The 17,149-nt window shown below is 35.1% G+C and overlaps 1 protein-coding gene across 2 annotated transcripts in view; it reads right to left on the reverse strand.

The window, feature by feature from the left end:
* The window catches only part of PALS1 (protein associated with LIN7 1, MAGUK p55 family member), a 102,879-nt gene that overhangs the window by 44,672 nt on the left and 41,058 nt on the right, over nucleotides 1–17,149 (reverse strand). For both annotated transcript variants that reach the window (XM_067732810.1, XM_067732817.1), the window contains exon 4: nucleotides 6,947–7,155. In XM_067732810.1, the coding sequence (XP_067588911.1) occupies nucleotides 6,947–7,155 (209 nt within the window). The remainder of the gene's footprint in view (nucleotides 1–6,946; nucleotides 7,156–17,149) is intronic.

A 17,149-nucleotide genomic window follows, 5' to 3' on the forward strand; every position in this document is an offset into this window, starting at 1 on the left:
CAAACCTAAGAGATGATAATTTTGGGATTAACTAATTTGACCACAAGTAGATCATAGCAATGACAGCATCAAAATTAGCCTGTCCTCTGGTTTTGGTACCTAGAAAAACATGTTTCTAAATGTAAAGTTCTATATGTATAAACGGGGGGCATAGCAATTATTATCTTTTGCAAGAATTCAATTAAAGTCTTACTAATGGTCGAGTGCAGTAATCCAAAACTGTGAATAATTAAATGCTGATTTTTAAAATAGGGTACTTTTCTTTTTTAAATATATCATATCCCAGTTAATTTAAAATGAAATTTATAGTCCCTAAGAAAGTAATCCTGAGAGAGAAAGAAGATTTTGGATTAGAAATGCACTTTGAACAAAATGTACAAAGTCAACTCAATAATTTTGTGTATAGACACTTTTTTCCTATCTTTACCTTTTTATTTATTTATTTATTTTGGCTGCACTGCACGGCTTGCAGGATCTTAGTTCCCCGACCAGGGATTGAACTTGGGGCCATGGCAGTGAAAGTGCCAAGTCCTAACCACTGGACTGCAGGGGAATTCCCTCCTATTTTTACTTTTAAATCAGTTCCTAGCACCTCTCAGATAGTCCCTTCTAAAGAAATTTCAACTCCTGTTAAGTGTTTATTTCCTTCCCCTATTAATCCAGTTGTTGCCTATTTTAGTGTCAACATACAACATGAGCTACTTCTACAAAGGCCTAAGGAATTAAAAGGCTATTCTTACATCATACTGGCTCCTTTCCATTAGGCTATAAAAATGCTCTAATCTCTTATCTTTAAAAAAAAAAGTTCTCTCTTGATCTTGTACTCTTCTCTAGCTAAAATACCTTCTCTATTTTCCTTCAGAGCATTTTAAACTAATTTTTTTAAATTACAGAAATGGTATATGTTAAATGTGAAAAATCAGAAAATAGATAATCCAAAAGAAGGAAATAAAACTCACCATAATCCCCAAACCTAGAGAGAATCATTTGGTATATATCCTCCTATATTCTTATACTTGTTTTTACCAAAATATTCACCAAGAGATATACATCTGACAGGAGGATTTGTAACTAGAGTACATTAAGAACTCTTACAACTCAATAAAATTTACAATATGATTTTTAAAATGGGAAAAAGATCAAAATATTTTCCAAAAGAAGATAGGGAAACAGCTTATGAAAAAATGCTCAACATATGGAAATGCAAACTAAAACAAGATACTGTTACACATCTGCTAGAATAATAAAATGGAAATAACCTAAATATCCACCAATAGGAAAGTGGTTAAACAAACTGTAGGATATGCATACGATGGAATACTACTCAACAAGAAGTTCAAACTACTAAATACATGTAACACACTGATGAATCTGAAAAACATTATACTAAACAAAACAAGTCAGATATAAAAGACTACATATTATTTTATTCCATTTATATGAAATTTCCAGAAAAGGCAAATCTGTAAAAACAGAAAACAGATCACTGGCTGCCCAGGGTCTGGGGAGTGGGAAGTGGTTACTGTCTACAAAAGAAATTAAGGGAGCTTTATGCATTCACGGATGTTTCTATAACTTGATTGTGGTGGTAGATTACACAGGTGTATACATGTGCCAAAAATATTGAACTATATAATGAAGCATACCAATTTTAAGTGTATGTAAATTATATCTCAATAAAGTTGGTTATCAAAAACAATACACCCATAACCTCATAACCATGAGAAAATCTTTGTGTATATCCTTTACTTCTTACTTTTACCAGAATGAGATCATGCTAGTCATACTGTTTTATAACAATATAACTATTTCAATTTGATACTAATTATTCTTTTAATTAATTAATTTGTTTATTTTTTACTGCGTTGGGTCTTCATTGCTGCACGCGGGCTTTCTCTAGTTGCCGTGAGCGGGGGCTACTCTTCGTTGCAGTGAGCAGGCTTCTCATTGCGGTGGCCTCTCTTGTTGCAGAGCACGGGCTCCAGGTGCGTGGGCTCCAGCAGTTGTGGCACACAGGCTCCAGAGCGCAGTCTCAGTAGTTGTGGCGCATGGGCTTAGCTGCTCCGTGACATGTGCGATCTTCCCAGACCAGGGCTCAAACCCGTGTCTCCTGCATTGGCAGGCGGATTCTTAACCACTGCACCACAGGGAAGCCCTAATTTCCTACTGAAATATTTCTTCACTTCATGTTCAATGGCTGTTCAAAATCTTACATCTGGACAATTACACTAGCCTCCATACTCTACGCCGGACTCCATTCTTGATCTCACACATCTCCCACAATGTTATCAGAATAATACTTTAAACTGGAAGCCTGTTTATATTAAACTCTTGTTTAAAATCCTTCGGTAGCTCTGCAATCACTTATAAATTTCTTGCTTTGAACTCTCCTTTAGTGGCTTTTGTGTATTAAATTTGAGAAACACATCAACATCTAAACAAGAAAATTACCTATATATCCACCACCCAGAGATAGCCTTGTTAATAATTTATTATTTCTCTCAATATCTCTTTACCTGCATTTTCAAATAGGATATCTGTGTGTATACACATTTTACCTATACTTTAATAGGCCTCATGTTGACTACCAAATGAATCAAGGTTTTAGTTTTTCAAAGTAACTAATTAAACTTATTCACATTTTCCCTGTTCCTCTACAACATTATATTTCATGACTTTTTCTTGTTTTACTGCACTAGCTAGTACCTCCAGAAAAATGTTGAATTCTAGTGGTGAGAGTCTGTAGATTCCTTTTATTATTCCAGGCTTAAAAAGCAACATGCTGGGGGCTTCCCTGGTGGCACAGTGGTTAAAAATCTGCCTGCCAATGCAGGGAACACGTGTTCGAGCCCTGGTCTGGGAAGATCCCACATGCCATGGAGCAACTAAGCCCGTGCACCACAACTACTGAGCCTGCGCTCTAGAGCCCGAGGCCACAACTACTGAGCCTGCGTGCCACAACTAATGAAGCCCACGCGCCTAGAGCCTGTGCTCCACAACAAGAGAAGCCACCGCAATGAGAAGCCCGTGCACCGCAATGAAGAGCAGCCCCTGCTCACTGCCACTAGAGAAAGCCCGCGCGCAGCAACAAAGATCCAATGCAGACAAAAATTAAAAAAAAAAAAAGCAACATGTTGGGTGTTTCATCATTAGGTAAGATGCTCCCTATTAGTTTCTGATATAGTTCTTTATCAAGTTAACAAAATGTACCTGGTTTTCTAAGAATTCTCATTATCAAGGAAAAGGTATTAAATTTTTTTCAGATGTCTTTTCTGCATCAAGTTGATCATATCTCCTTTCATCTATTCATGTAATTTAATTATTAAAATGTTTACCAATGTGGATCCATCGTAAGAAAATTTAAACTTATTAATATGGCTTATCTGGCCTTCAGGATCTGGACTCTATCCTGAAAATCATATCCTACTCCTTACTCATTGTGCAATAAATATGCCATGCTCTCTCAGTCACTACTATCTTTGAACCTTTGCCAGTGGAAAGGCTTTTCTTCTTTCTTGGGCTTTCAGGTAAATTCCCAACTGTCCTTGAAGACTTAGCATATTAAATTTTCTGTTTCTTCCTTCCTCCCAAATCTCCTCCTCTGCCATGTCTGCCTCTCCCCAACCCCTACTGAAGTAGGCACATCTCTCATTACGCTCTTGGTACCTTTTTCATACTGCCACCATAGTACTTCTCATTAGATTGTGATTGTTAACTCATTTTTCTTCCACAGTGAGAGTCTAACTCAATTTTCACTGGTTGATGTGCATCTGGGCTCCTTCCAGCTTCTAATGATTATCTGGCTGCTATGAACGTTTATGCTTAAGCCTTTGTGTGGATATGTTTTCATCTCTCTCAGGTACACACCCAGACATAAAAATGCTGGGTCACAGATATAGGTACTTTAGCTTTAGCAGACATTTCCAAACATTTCCCAAAGTGGCGGCACCAATTTATACTCCACCAGCAACATTAGCAGAGTTTCAGTTCCTCCATAAGTTCATTAAGATTTAACATTGCCAGTCTTTCAAAAATTTTTTTAGTCATTTTGGTGTCTATGCAGTAGTCTCTCATTTTGTTTTAATTTGCATTTCTCTATTAGCTAATGATGCTGGACTTTTCATACTTACTGGCTGTTGGGGTTTCCTCTTTTTGTGAAGTGTCTGTTCAAGTCCTTTGCCCATTAAAAAAAAACTAAGTAGTCTCTTTCTTGTTAATTCGCGACAGTTCTTTTGGATGCAAGTTTTTGTTATATATATATTTATACACGTATATACCTCAATATCTCAAAATCAAATAATCAAATACCATTTTGTAGTTTGTTGGCTTGCATTTTTACTGGATAAGCAAAAGTTCATTTAACAAAACCCCGGTTCTCAACCTTTTCTTGATAAAAGCACTTTAAAAATGATCAAAAAACTTGTTTTACATTTATTAATGAGTATCCTGGATTGTCAAAGATATAATCTGGATCTCAGTATCTGAAGTTTTCAGAAGCTGTATTATCTATTATATGATATTTAATGTTTAACTGATATTTTAAGCTATAAAAACAAAGAACACTTCCTAATGTGTTAAGACATTCTTTCATCAAATTCTTGAGTTTTTTTTACTTACTTGGATTAAATTTCCATTTAAAAATGATATACTAACTGAAACATGAAGTAATTTCTTCCTTTAAATACTGTATATGAAAAAAGCTGGAATGATGAATGCTAAAAAGCAAAAAATTAGGCAATGGGCATATGAGTAGCCTAGTTAGTCTCATCCCAGTCACAAAACCTCACCTGGCCTCAAAATTCAGAAACATAAAACAGAAGGGTTGAATAAGGTGATTGTTAAGCTTTTCCAGCTGTAAAATAAAAGCAATGAGTCCATTTAACCTTCAGAATTTTGTTATCAGATTTAACACTCTTCTTTGATGAGTTCCAAGTACATCCTTTTCTCACCTGTTATGCACTGTCAAGTCAGGGCTGCCACACAGTTGTGCATGCACAACTCCAGGGGAAGTCATTCACTTTGTAGCACAACCGTATGTTGTTGCCCCAACTAGGTTAGTCATTTTGCACTCATTTTAAGACCAGTCTCAGCCCAATGTCACTAATCACCTACTATCCCACCACCACCAAAGCAATACAATTCTCAAGTATTACTGAAGGCTGTGAAAGCAAACTTTGAGAAAATCTCCTTGATATAGAATCAATACTTTTACAATTGTGAACCATGTACGTGTTAACTATGCTAAATCTAATATTGAAAATTGAGTTTTTAAAGTCCTTTTTAACCATTTCTTTCTCTCTCAAAGCATTATTCTTTAAGCCACTTCTAGTTCTTTGCCTCTCAACTCCTAAAACCCTTTAAAGCTACGTTGCCTCCTTTTTTTTTTCCTTTCCTTCCAGCCTTTCTGTTGTGTCACTTTCTTCCAATGGAGCAATTTAAATCTCTCTTGCTTATATCATTCTCTTTTCTACCTACTGTTCTTAACAAAACAAAGCCCCAGTACCTAGCTGGACAAACCTTCCTCCTAAATGGGAAGAGAAGGATTACAATTATCTATTATGTATTCCTCCCAACCCTACACAATAAAAGTTATACTGTATTTGTGAATAAATAAGATCAAAGTACTGTCAGCTATTTCAATCTCTATAAGGAATTTTCAGGAAACCCATTTAAACTATAAGTAAAACTACAGGGATAATTTATTAATGAAAAATTCTGCATATTTAATTTCAATAATAAAAAATGAGCACAAAGAATAGGTCTCAACTAGGTCTTTTAACTAGCAGATGGGAAATTTCCCCTCTAGGAACAGGTCCCTAGGTCACACTCCTATCCTGAGCAACATGAGACTTCTCTCTGCCACTCTTGCACATAGGACCTTCGCTCACTGTAAGCATCTAAATGAAGAAAATACATTCTGTGCTAATTCAAAAAGTGCCTCCTAACCTATTTTACGTGTCTGTAGCTCTGGAAGTCCTACCCTTTCCCTCAGCCCATTTTCTGTTTTGTGTCTGGGTTCAGTGAAATAGATTTACCTGATGGGCTTCCAGAATTATTCATTTTAAAATAACTTAAAATCCTGTAATAATGACAGAATGTCCACCCCCCAAAAATAGGAGATGGCTTACTTACATCCTTTTAAAACCTTCAATTTAAAATATGTTTCCAGAGGGACTTCCCTGGTGGTCCAGTGGTTAAGACTCTGTGCTCCCAATGCAGGGGGCCCAGGTTCGATCCCCAGTCAGGGAACTAGATCCTGCATGCCGCAACTAAAGATCCCACACACCACAACTAAAGATGCCACGTGCTGCAACTAAGACCCGGCGCAGCCAAATAAATACTTTTTAAAATAAATAAAATAAAATGTTTGCAAAACACATTAAACACTAAACATCAACAAGCAGCAGACACTAGAACTTAAATATCAGCATGTTAACATGAGAAACTCTCACTGTACATTAAAATTTAATTATTTTGGACCTTCTATACAGTATCTATAGAGGAAAAACTTCAAAACACCTACAAGTAACAAATCTTAGAAGTTACATATTTATGATACCTGATTATCGAATATAATTTAATCTCATCAGTATTAATTTATCTCAGTTTATAATGTATAATGCTTAAAATAAAACTATACTACATTAAAATTTTTCCCCTTTAGTAATTTACACAAATATTTCTCTTACTATGCAAATATGTAGTTGTATATACAAACCTAATGCTATTCTCTTCATGAAACAGAGCCCTGACTGTGAACTAAGCATATATTTTTTTCAGGATAAAATACACGTAAGCAAATTTTTCCTAACACAATAAATTATTAACATGTGATCAGCAGTAATTCTAACAAACCTTATATTCACACCAGTATTTTCCAAGAACGCTGCCTTACTATCACTATCAATTACTTTGTATATGTCAATGAGACGTTCAGAATACATACCTCTTGTGCAAGGTCTTGCGCATTGGAGATAAGAGGAAATGGAGGACTGGCCTTGTTCATGTGTACTGTGACAGCGTTGTATATCTTAAATGCATTCTGGAAATCTTTATTTTGTACAAGTTGTAAAAGCAGTGAAATATCCTCCTGGCTCTGAGAATCTACCAAAGTATGTTGGATATGTTTAAGTGAAGAAAACAGGTCTTCCACTTCTAGTAGGAGAAGGAAAAGGTATCCAAAAATTAATTTTCTGTCTTAATTCCACATGTATTTTAAGATAAAATTTCTTGAACCAATAACAAAGTTTTCAAGAAAAACAAAACTTGCAAATATTTTTGAGTGTCAAATCATTGTCATTTTACTGATTTTTAAGTAAGACTTTAAAAATTATACAACAGAATAACTTTTTTTCAAGAGTGTTTTAATTATGGAACTAATACATATCACTATAAAAATAAATGAAGGATAGAATACATAAATGAATAAAAAATTTAAAACCACCAATAGTCCCATCACTTAGAAACAACTTAAAAAAAAATCGTACTGCATTTCCTTTTTTCATTTAACAGGGCATTTTCATTGTTTTCCCACATCACCAAACAGTCTTTAAAAAACTTATAATGGCTCCATGATGTTCTATTATATGTCTAAACTAAAACTTATAAAAACCAATACACTAAGTTGAGCATTCAGGGTGCTTCCAATTTTTTGCTAGTATAAGTAATGAGCATTTCTGTACATAATGATCACTGCTATGTACAGTAAAAATGTCTGAGATTCTGGTGTTTCTTAAAATAATTCCAAGAAACAGAATTTTTAAATAAGATTCTGACATTTTAAAAGCCAAAGAGTTTTCTAGGGAGGTTTTACTAATTTATATCCCATTACCAATATTTTTACCAATATTCAAAATTACCATTTTTAAAAATCTTCCACTTCTTTAACAGGGAGGTTGAAGTTTACTCAGGCACTTCTTTTGTGGTTCATAGAACTCCTATGAACATGTGAGTCTCCTAAAATTTTACTGAAAATCTGGGGCATGTGTACATATGCACGTTCCCATTAGTGTGCACGTGCAGCACATACATTTTTCTGGAAGAAGGTTATCCCAAAATGGTTAAGAACTACAGTTTATCTCTTCTCTGACCCCCAAGAGGTAGATATGTGCACATGTATACACTTTGTCACATCTGCTCAAAATAGTTTTCTAATTTTTCCATCTGTCTGTTAATTGCATTTGTGGTACCTTTATTGTAGAAGTTTTCGGCTGTTATGTGTTAAGAATGATCCACCTTTCCCTGTGTGATTTCTTTCAGTGTCTAAGCTTATAAACTCCTTCCCCTAGGTCATTAAATGTTTACCTACATTTAAATTTTCTAATGGCTTCTATTTTGTAGTTAACTTCAATCTATCTGGAATTTTGTTATAGATTTGAGGGGAAATTTTAACTTCATTTCTTTTCTTCCAAATGGTTAACCAATTATTCTAACACCATTTATTGAATAATCCCTCCTTTTCCACTGATTTATGATACCACCAAATTCTTACATATATCAGGGTCTGTTTCTAGTCCACTGGTCTATCAGAACCACAATCTTCTTACAATAGTATTATAGTCTTTGCTCATATTGATATGACAAATACTTGCTCATTACGTTTTCAAAAATGTCTTGACTTCAAATGAGCTACAGAATCATTTTTAAGATACCTCCTCACTCTCTATTTCCTATTCATCCAGAAAGAAAAACCTATTGAGATGCTGACTAAAATTAAAACTGTAAATGATTCTGGGAGAAACTTTCAGTAGATAGTATCTGTGTATATCTGTGTCTTATACAGTCACATTAAAAAAAAAAAAGCAGAAAACCTCTTGGTTTAAGTCTTTCTGTTAGTTTTCTTCACACAGGACCTGTAGAAAAGTTACTCATTCTTATTTATCTTATATCCTACCAGTTAACAGTTGTTAAATGTTTTATAGGTTAGAATAGCTCTTCTGTTGATTCTGAAGTTCCCTATCTTTTCCCCCCCAAATCAAAACAGCTTTAGCTCTCCTTATAAAAATTATATATGCTCTTTAGTAATTTAAAATGTACCAAAAAACTGGAAAAAAAATTGAAAGTCAAAACTGTCATTTGAATGACCTAAGAAGTTGTGATTCAGAACTAAATAAAACTTGAGAAATAGCCAGAATTTAACCATAAGTTAATGTTATCTACAAAAGTAGACAGAATATAGATAGGGGAAATTTAAAGATGTTGGTCAAACAGTACAAACTGTCAGTTTTAAGGTGAATAAGTTCTGAGGATCTAATGGACAGCAATGGTGACTAGAGTCAATAATACTGTATTGTATACCTGAAATTTGCTGAGAGTACATCTTAAGCATTCTCACCACACACACAAAAGGTAACTATGTGAGGTGATGGATGTGTTAATCAACTTAATTGTGGTAAACATTTCACAATATCACATTGTACACTTTAGATATATAAAATTTTTTTGCCAACTACACTTCAATAAAGTTGGGGTGGGGGAAGAATATGGAGTGTCAGATTTCATCAAATTCGAAGAAGTTACCACAGAATTACCTAAGTGTATAAAGAATTCCCCGAGTATAAAGAATTCAATAGCCTTAAAGTATCTTTAGAGCAAAACAGGAAAACATTTAAATATCTTAAAAGGAAAAAGAATTACAAAACCAACAAAGTAGTTAAGGTAATTGACTACAATCTTAAGGAGACTATAGACTTTCTGAGTGGATAATGAGACTTCTGTTTAAAATTTCAGTAATCGTTTAAAGCGGCTCAGCCTGGTTGTCAGGGCAATGAGAAAATCAGGAGCTTCAGGATCTCACTGCTGAATAAAATCAATAAGCAACTTTAGACAGCCCAGAAGGTAACAAACTCCCTACTATGTCTCTTCAAGCCCAGGGGGATTTAAAATTTTAGAGACAAAGGAACTTCTACATAATCTCTGTGTACCAAAGCCACCCACAGACACTAAAATACTGACATTTAAAAAAAATTTTTTTATCTGTAGTCATACCCCTTAGATATAACTACTGGTATTATTTTGTTATACTATACATATATAGCCTTTCAGACTTGTAAAAAATGCTGATCCTAACCACAGAGGTCACATTGTAAATGTTGTTTTGTAATCTGATATTTTCCAATGTCTTTAGAATTCATTCTTAGGATAAAATTATTTATCAAATAATAAAAACATTTAAAACTTTGATACATATTGCCAAACTGCCCTACAGATTTGTACTAACTCATACTCCTACCACTAAAGAACTTGAGTGCCTGTTTCTACAAACAGCCCAAATTTTTCACTTTTGGTGATCTGGTTAGGAAAACGTATTTCTTTGTCTAGTAGTGACATTTAATGTATTTTCACAAGGTTAACATTTCTTCTTTCATCGATTTTCTCCTTATCTTTTGACCATTTTTCTACTAGATTATTTTCCTTAATGACTAGAATTACAGAGATTATATAAATATCCCTGCAGTCTTAAGCAGAATGTACTAAATTTTCTTGCTGTATCAGAACAATGGTTTTTAATCAAGGATATTTATCAGAATCACTAAGGAAATTTACAAAGATATTTATGTCCTGAGTTCTACTTCAAACACAATCAGAATCTCCTGTGTCTTCTTTAATTTTATATATATATATATATATTTTTTTTAAAGTTGACTATGTACCCTTCTGGTTAAGAACCAATGACTTACAGGCTTTATTAACAGCAGTTATTGTAATATTTTAAGACATGATATACTTGGGAATAACTAAAGCACTCACACCTCTTTTCTTCTATACTAAATAACCTTGATTGCTGTATTGAATTTTTGTGTCTGCTTTATAGTTATTCTAGTTCCTCCTTTGCAACTATTCAGTATTTCCTTTTGTTGCCCTCTCTTACTTCCGTAGTAAACACAGCATAGAATTTTCATTTTTAGAATATTTTACGCACAATTAAAATACTGTAGTCATAAGCCAGCAAGGAAATAGGAAAAGTAAGGTAGGGTAATCTAAACTAGGGATGGCTTAATGAGAGATAAAACTGGAGATCAATGGCCTTATTTCACGATATCAGTTAACAGCTGAGATGCAGCACAGAGAGGCAACAGGAATTTTTTTTTTTTTTTTTTTTTTTTGCGGTACGCGGGCCTCTCACTGTCTTGGCCTCTACCGCCGTAGAGCACAGGCTCCGGACGCGCAGGCTCAGCGGCCATGGCTCACGGGCCCAGCCGTTCCGCGGCATGTGGGATCCTCCTAGACTGGGGCACAAACCCGCGTCCCCCGCATCGGCAGGCGGACTCCCAACCACTGCGCCACCAGGGAAGCCCAGGCAACAGTAAATTTTGTGGTTAATCCAAAAGGGATGATTGCTTTAAAGTTCTAAGAGGGGTTTCCCAGGTGGCGCAGTGGTTAAGAATCGATCACCTGACAATGCTGGGGGCACAGGTTCGAGTCCTGGTCCGGGAAGATCCCACATGCCGCGGGGCAACTAAGCCCCTGAGCCACAACTACTGAGCCTGCGCTCTAGAGCCCACGAGCCACAACTACTGAGCCCGTGTGCCACAACTACTGAAGCCTGCGCACCTAGAGCCCGTGCTCCGCATCAAGAGAAGCCACCCAATGAGAAGCCTGCGCACCACAAGAAGAGTGGGCCTCGCTCGCCGCAACTAGAAAACGCCCACGTGCAGCAATGAAGACCCAACGCAGCCAAAAAAAAAAAAAAAGAAAAAAAAAATTCTAAGAAATCAGTAGGCTTCTCGTGTTGATAGGAAGTTAGGTAAGGAATACAGGTTCCAGAGGAAGAGTAAATCTGGTCAATTTTTTCATATTGTGTTCATACTGAGGAATTCTAAAGACATTAAAGACCATCCGGGACAGTTTAAAATCCAGAAAAGAAAAAAAAATCTCAGGGTCAAACTGGAAATGTCTTTCTCTCAGGAGATCAGGGACCAAGATAAGATCTATAGGAAATAGGAAGGCTGAAAGCAGAACAATACAACTGAGTCCCAAAGAGGCTGTTGACTTAGTACCTATCTACTTAAGTAAAGGCTATCAGGAGAACTTAAGGACCATGCCAAGTGCCAGAAATAACAACTTTAACTGGGCTTAAGGTTCAAATTTTGTAGGTTAGCATCAAGACCAATTTAAACTTGTTAATTATCATCCTTTACAAATTCACTAACCTCTATGAAGTCCTATTCATGTTTCTGCTGTTTAATTAGTAAAAAGTGTTTTCACTGAAATTATCTTTTTTTAGGAGTTGTCTCCAGACTTATTGCATTAATCAATGTTGCCAGACTAAATTGAGATCATTTACACTTAAGCTCAGCTTTCACAATGAAATATCACCAACCCGTTATTTGTAGTTGAAAAACTACAAATATGTATTTGGCCTGAATTACACACTAGTCACTGCCAATATTGAATAGAAAGACATAGAACAATATCTGTATTACAGACATATATACATATATATTATTTTATTTAATCCTCATAAAATCTGAGAAACTTTTCCCAATTTAAAAAAACCCACCAAAACCTGAGACATACATAGTTCAGAGCAAATCTCTACAGATGGAGAAAATGAAGTCATACAGAAAAATGGCACCTGGGTGAAGAATCTTTTTGAACTTCTAAGGCAGTGCTTTTTCTGCCATACCAAGGGCTTTAAAAAAGATAAATTTTTGTTTCTTTTTTAGATTTTAGGGCTTGATTGTGACATGTCATTTATCTGCTTTAGAAAAGCTGTCCTAAAGTGTCTTTCTGCCCAATATAGCAGCATGCAATGTACACTGACTAGTATTTAGAGGAGCTTACACATTCTATTTTACCATGTACCTGTACGAAGAATTTCCTCTAGTTAACTGTGTTTGTACATGTTCACACATATAATACACCCTCCAAATGCTACTTTTATAATACTGTTGCATTTTATTTCTGCTGTTTTAACCAAGTGTCTTATGCTTCAAATATTTTCTCAGAGTATTTTATTTCAACTCTAACATCACAATAGTATGCTAGGCAGTACACTGTAAAAGTTCAGCAAAAGAAACCAAAACTGCAGTTCTTGTGAATGTAGAGGCTATGTATCTTTTTGAGAAATACTGTAAAAACATCTTTGATAGTGTAGCACTAGCCTGGGTAACTAAGTAGCTCAGCAAAATTGATAACTTATGATTTAAATGGGAAGTTTTCAGATAAATTCCATATCTGCTTTCATGGCCAATTTAGCTGGGAAATTTTCCAGATAGCATTCTTAGGCAGGAAAGCTCCCCAAGTACTCTCATGCTTCAGGTTCAAATATGTTTCCATGACAAATGTTTAATGAACAAACAGAACAGATTAAGTTACTAGACAATCACAGTTTTTAAGACTTCATTAAATATAAATATATAGCTTGACAAGAAGATATGGATTAAACCATATGTAGCTGAAACAAATAAATATGTAAAAGGAAATATGAAACAGTAAATGATATAAACTTATTTATAAAGACATGAATTTCATCAGAGGGTTTATCAATTTAATGGAAATTAAAAATGATGCTGCCTCTGCCCAATAAAGTTTTAAGGTCACAGAGAAAGCAAAAAATATCTATCGCATTAGTCTTAAAATACTGATTATGATAAATTTTATTGGAAAATTCTGAATGGAATTCTGACAAAAGGTCTTTTCTTTGATATTAAGTATGATGTCATAATGAAAAATAATTGTTGGCAATAATGAAAAATAATTGTTGGGATTCTCATTCTGACACACGTTCATTTTAGTTTCATATAAAAATTCTTAATTTCAAAAGGTATTTTGTTGTAGGTTTAAAAAACTTTGTTTCTATATGGTATATCTTTAAAAGCATTTTACAAATACATATTATGCAAAACAGCAAATTTTCTACACATAAGAAATGTTCCATTGTATGATGTAGTAATTAGATTACATGCTACTTAAACGAAAACCACCTAAGTTCTTCGAAATTCTGTGCAATTCCAGAGGAAATTTGAAAAATCTAATCAGATGCAGCTAAATCCATCCTGTCAAATATGTACCCTCTTTTATAATAATGATGAAGATAGACAACAAAGAGAGGACAGACTAGAGAGAGAACAGAGACTCCCCATATACAGATATCAGAGGCTCCCTTCCCCATTCCCATACACAGAGACACAACAGGCACAAGGAAAAACAACCACATGGACAGAGAAGTAGAGAGATAAATAAAGAACACAGGGCTAGCAAGAAAGAATGACACAGGTGTAGAGCGGGGAGTGAACAAAGAAGGGGTTACGGAGGAAGAGCAGTACCCAGAACAAGGCAGGATGGAGGGAAGACAGAAATGAGGACGGACACTGTGCTGAGGGGAAGGCAAAGGCAGGCATGGCAAATCTGGCTTTGGTGATAAACTCCAGTCTGTAGCAACTTCCCTAGAAGCAAGTTCTTTATATCTAGTTCAAATGCCTTGTCCTGCAGTTTGATCTATTTCCTCTTATTTGATGTTCAGTAGACATTGTTTTACGTTTCCCATTTCCTCTAACGTTTCATACAACAGTTAAATCTTGATTATTTATGTTAAAAGAGAGGACATATTATCTAAAAGCAAGAAAAATCACTTACATTTGGCTTTGGGATACAATTAATCAGATAAATACAAACACACACATAAGCCCACAAATCCACCCCCCAACACTCTCCTCTCCTCTTGGCCCTCTCCTGGCTGCCTAAAATATAAAAGAATGAAGACTCTAAAATGGGCAACAGAAAGCAATCACCAAGAGTTGCTCTATCTGAAAATTCTATCTTCAAACACCCAAGACTCTGGAGAATTGTTTGGCAGTAAGGGTAAACAATAAAATTACTCAAGGAAGCTACGGAATCTCCGTTTCTGGAGATCTTTCAAAGCAATGGAGATAACCATCTACCTTGGATTAGCTTTGTTATTTTCACTTACTGCTATCATTTACCCCACATGAAAACAGTTTCTACATATCTATTCTAGCATTAATATTCTTCCGTTTCATTGTTTAAATAATACCAATTCTTTTAACCTATCCTCAGAAATTTCTATATTTCAACCAACTTCATGACTTTTTCCTGAACACTTTTAAAGATTTCTTCTTTTCCCCTAAACTGTACAGTCAAATTGACTATTCAGATGAGGAACTTAATAGTATTGAGTATGAGGAGATTATACCAGTTTCCAGTACATCTATCCACTGACTCGAAATTCGAATGTTCATTTAGGAAATCTTTACTTAAGTAGGGATGGGTTGTCTTTCCTTTTTCTTTTTTTCTTTTTAAATTTAAGGACATAAAATTCAGATCTCTGAGCTTTGGTTTTCAGTGGACTAGGTTAAACTGCATTTATTAAAAATAACGAGAAGCTCATGAAACACCCTGAACAGTAATTAATCATTAAAAAATTGCATTACAAATTAAAAAGAAATTCTAGACAAGCATACAAGCAAAGACAGTTGAGAGAGATGGCAGAGCAAAAACCTTAGCCCTAAATATAAGACAATGGAAAAATATCATTGAAATGACTACTATTCAATCAAGTACAAAAGCTTCATGATTTTTCTCTGGACAAAACTGAAATGAGTTTGGTGAGCAAGAAAAAGACCCAAATTTGAAGGCAGAATACCTGGGTCCTAGTTATGACTTGGATCACTTACTAGCTGCAATATATATCACTGGAAAATCCATCTCAAGTCTCTGGGCCTTTCTATAAAATGAGTGGGTTTGACTTGGATATTATTTCTCAAACTTTCGTTAGTGATCCATTAAAAATGTGTATTTTTAAATTTCTCAACCCAGTATATACATCCCTATTTGAGATAAAAATTTATAAATACTTACATGCAATATAATATACCTTAATATCTTCTATTTTTTTCTAGTTCTTAAAAAAATTACTGGTTGGGCTTCCCTGGTGGCATAGTGATTGAGAGTCCGCCTGACGATGCAGAGGACACGGGTTCGTGCCCCGGTCCGGGAAGATCCCACATGCCGCAGAGCGGCTGGGCCCGTGAGCCATGGCCGCTGAGCCTGCGCGTCCGGAGCCTGTGCTCCGCAACGGGAGAGGCCACAGCAGTGAGAGGCCCGCGTACCGCCAAAAAAAAAAAAAAAATTACTGGTTGATAGGATGGCTAAAATTAAAAAGACATATTGATATAATAACAAATAGAAGCAAGAATGTAGAGAAACTGTAACCCTCTCATGCTGCTGATGAAAAGGTAAAATAGTGCAGGTACTGGGGAAAATATGGCAGTTCCTCAATAAGTTAAAACACAATTACCATTTGATCCAGCAATTCCACTCCTAGGTATATACTCCAAGAATTGAAAACAGATGTTTAAACAAAAATTATATGTGAATATTTGTAACAGCACTATTCACAATAGCTAAAAGGTAGAAACAACCCAAACATTCCACCAACAGATGAATGGATAAACAAAACATGGTATTTCCATACAGTGGAATATTATTTAGCTATAAAAAGGAATGAAGTAATGGTTCATACTACAACACAGATGAACCCTGAAGACATTATGCTACGTGAAAAGAAACCAGTTACAAAAAGCCACATACTGTATGATTCAGTTAGATGAAATGTCCCAAATAAACAAATACACAGAAAGTAGATTAGGGTGGTCAGGAGTTAGGGCGAGGAGGGAATAGAGAGTGAATGCTTATGGGTCCAGAGTTTCTTTCTGAGGTAATGGAAACACTCTACATAATGGTGATGGCTGCACAATCTTGTGAATGTACTAAAAACTCATGAATTGTACACTTTAAAAGAGTGAATTTTATGGTATAGTAAACCTGTTATTTTAAAAAATGAAATAAAAAATTACTGGTTAAGATCCACAAACTAATTTCATGGACTAAAAGGTTAGATAATCTCTGGTAGCTTCTGGTCCTTACAAAAGTTACATTTTAGTCAAACTTACAATGTGCAACATGTTTATATATGTGTTTTCACTTGATCCTCAATAAAATACAGAAACTGAGGCTCAGGAAACTTAAGTAACTTGTCAAAGGTCAATAGCAAGTGAAGGTAAAAAGTATTTAAACTCTACATTTGACTCCAGGCATCCCTGTACCAATATGTAATGATATCATGCATTTCTGAACATAAAATGATTCAAGTCTTTGCAAAGGGAAAAAGTTAAAACCTATTAAT

The sequence above is a fragment of the Pseudorca crassidens genome, chromosome 1 (assembly GCF_039906515.1).
Source record: "Pseudorca crassidens isolate mPseCra1 chromosome 1, mPseCra1.hap1, whole genome shotgun sequence".
Taxonomy (NCBI): Eukaryota; Metazoa; Chordata; class Mammalia; order Artiodactyla; family Delphinidae; genus Pseudorca; species Pseudorca crassidens.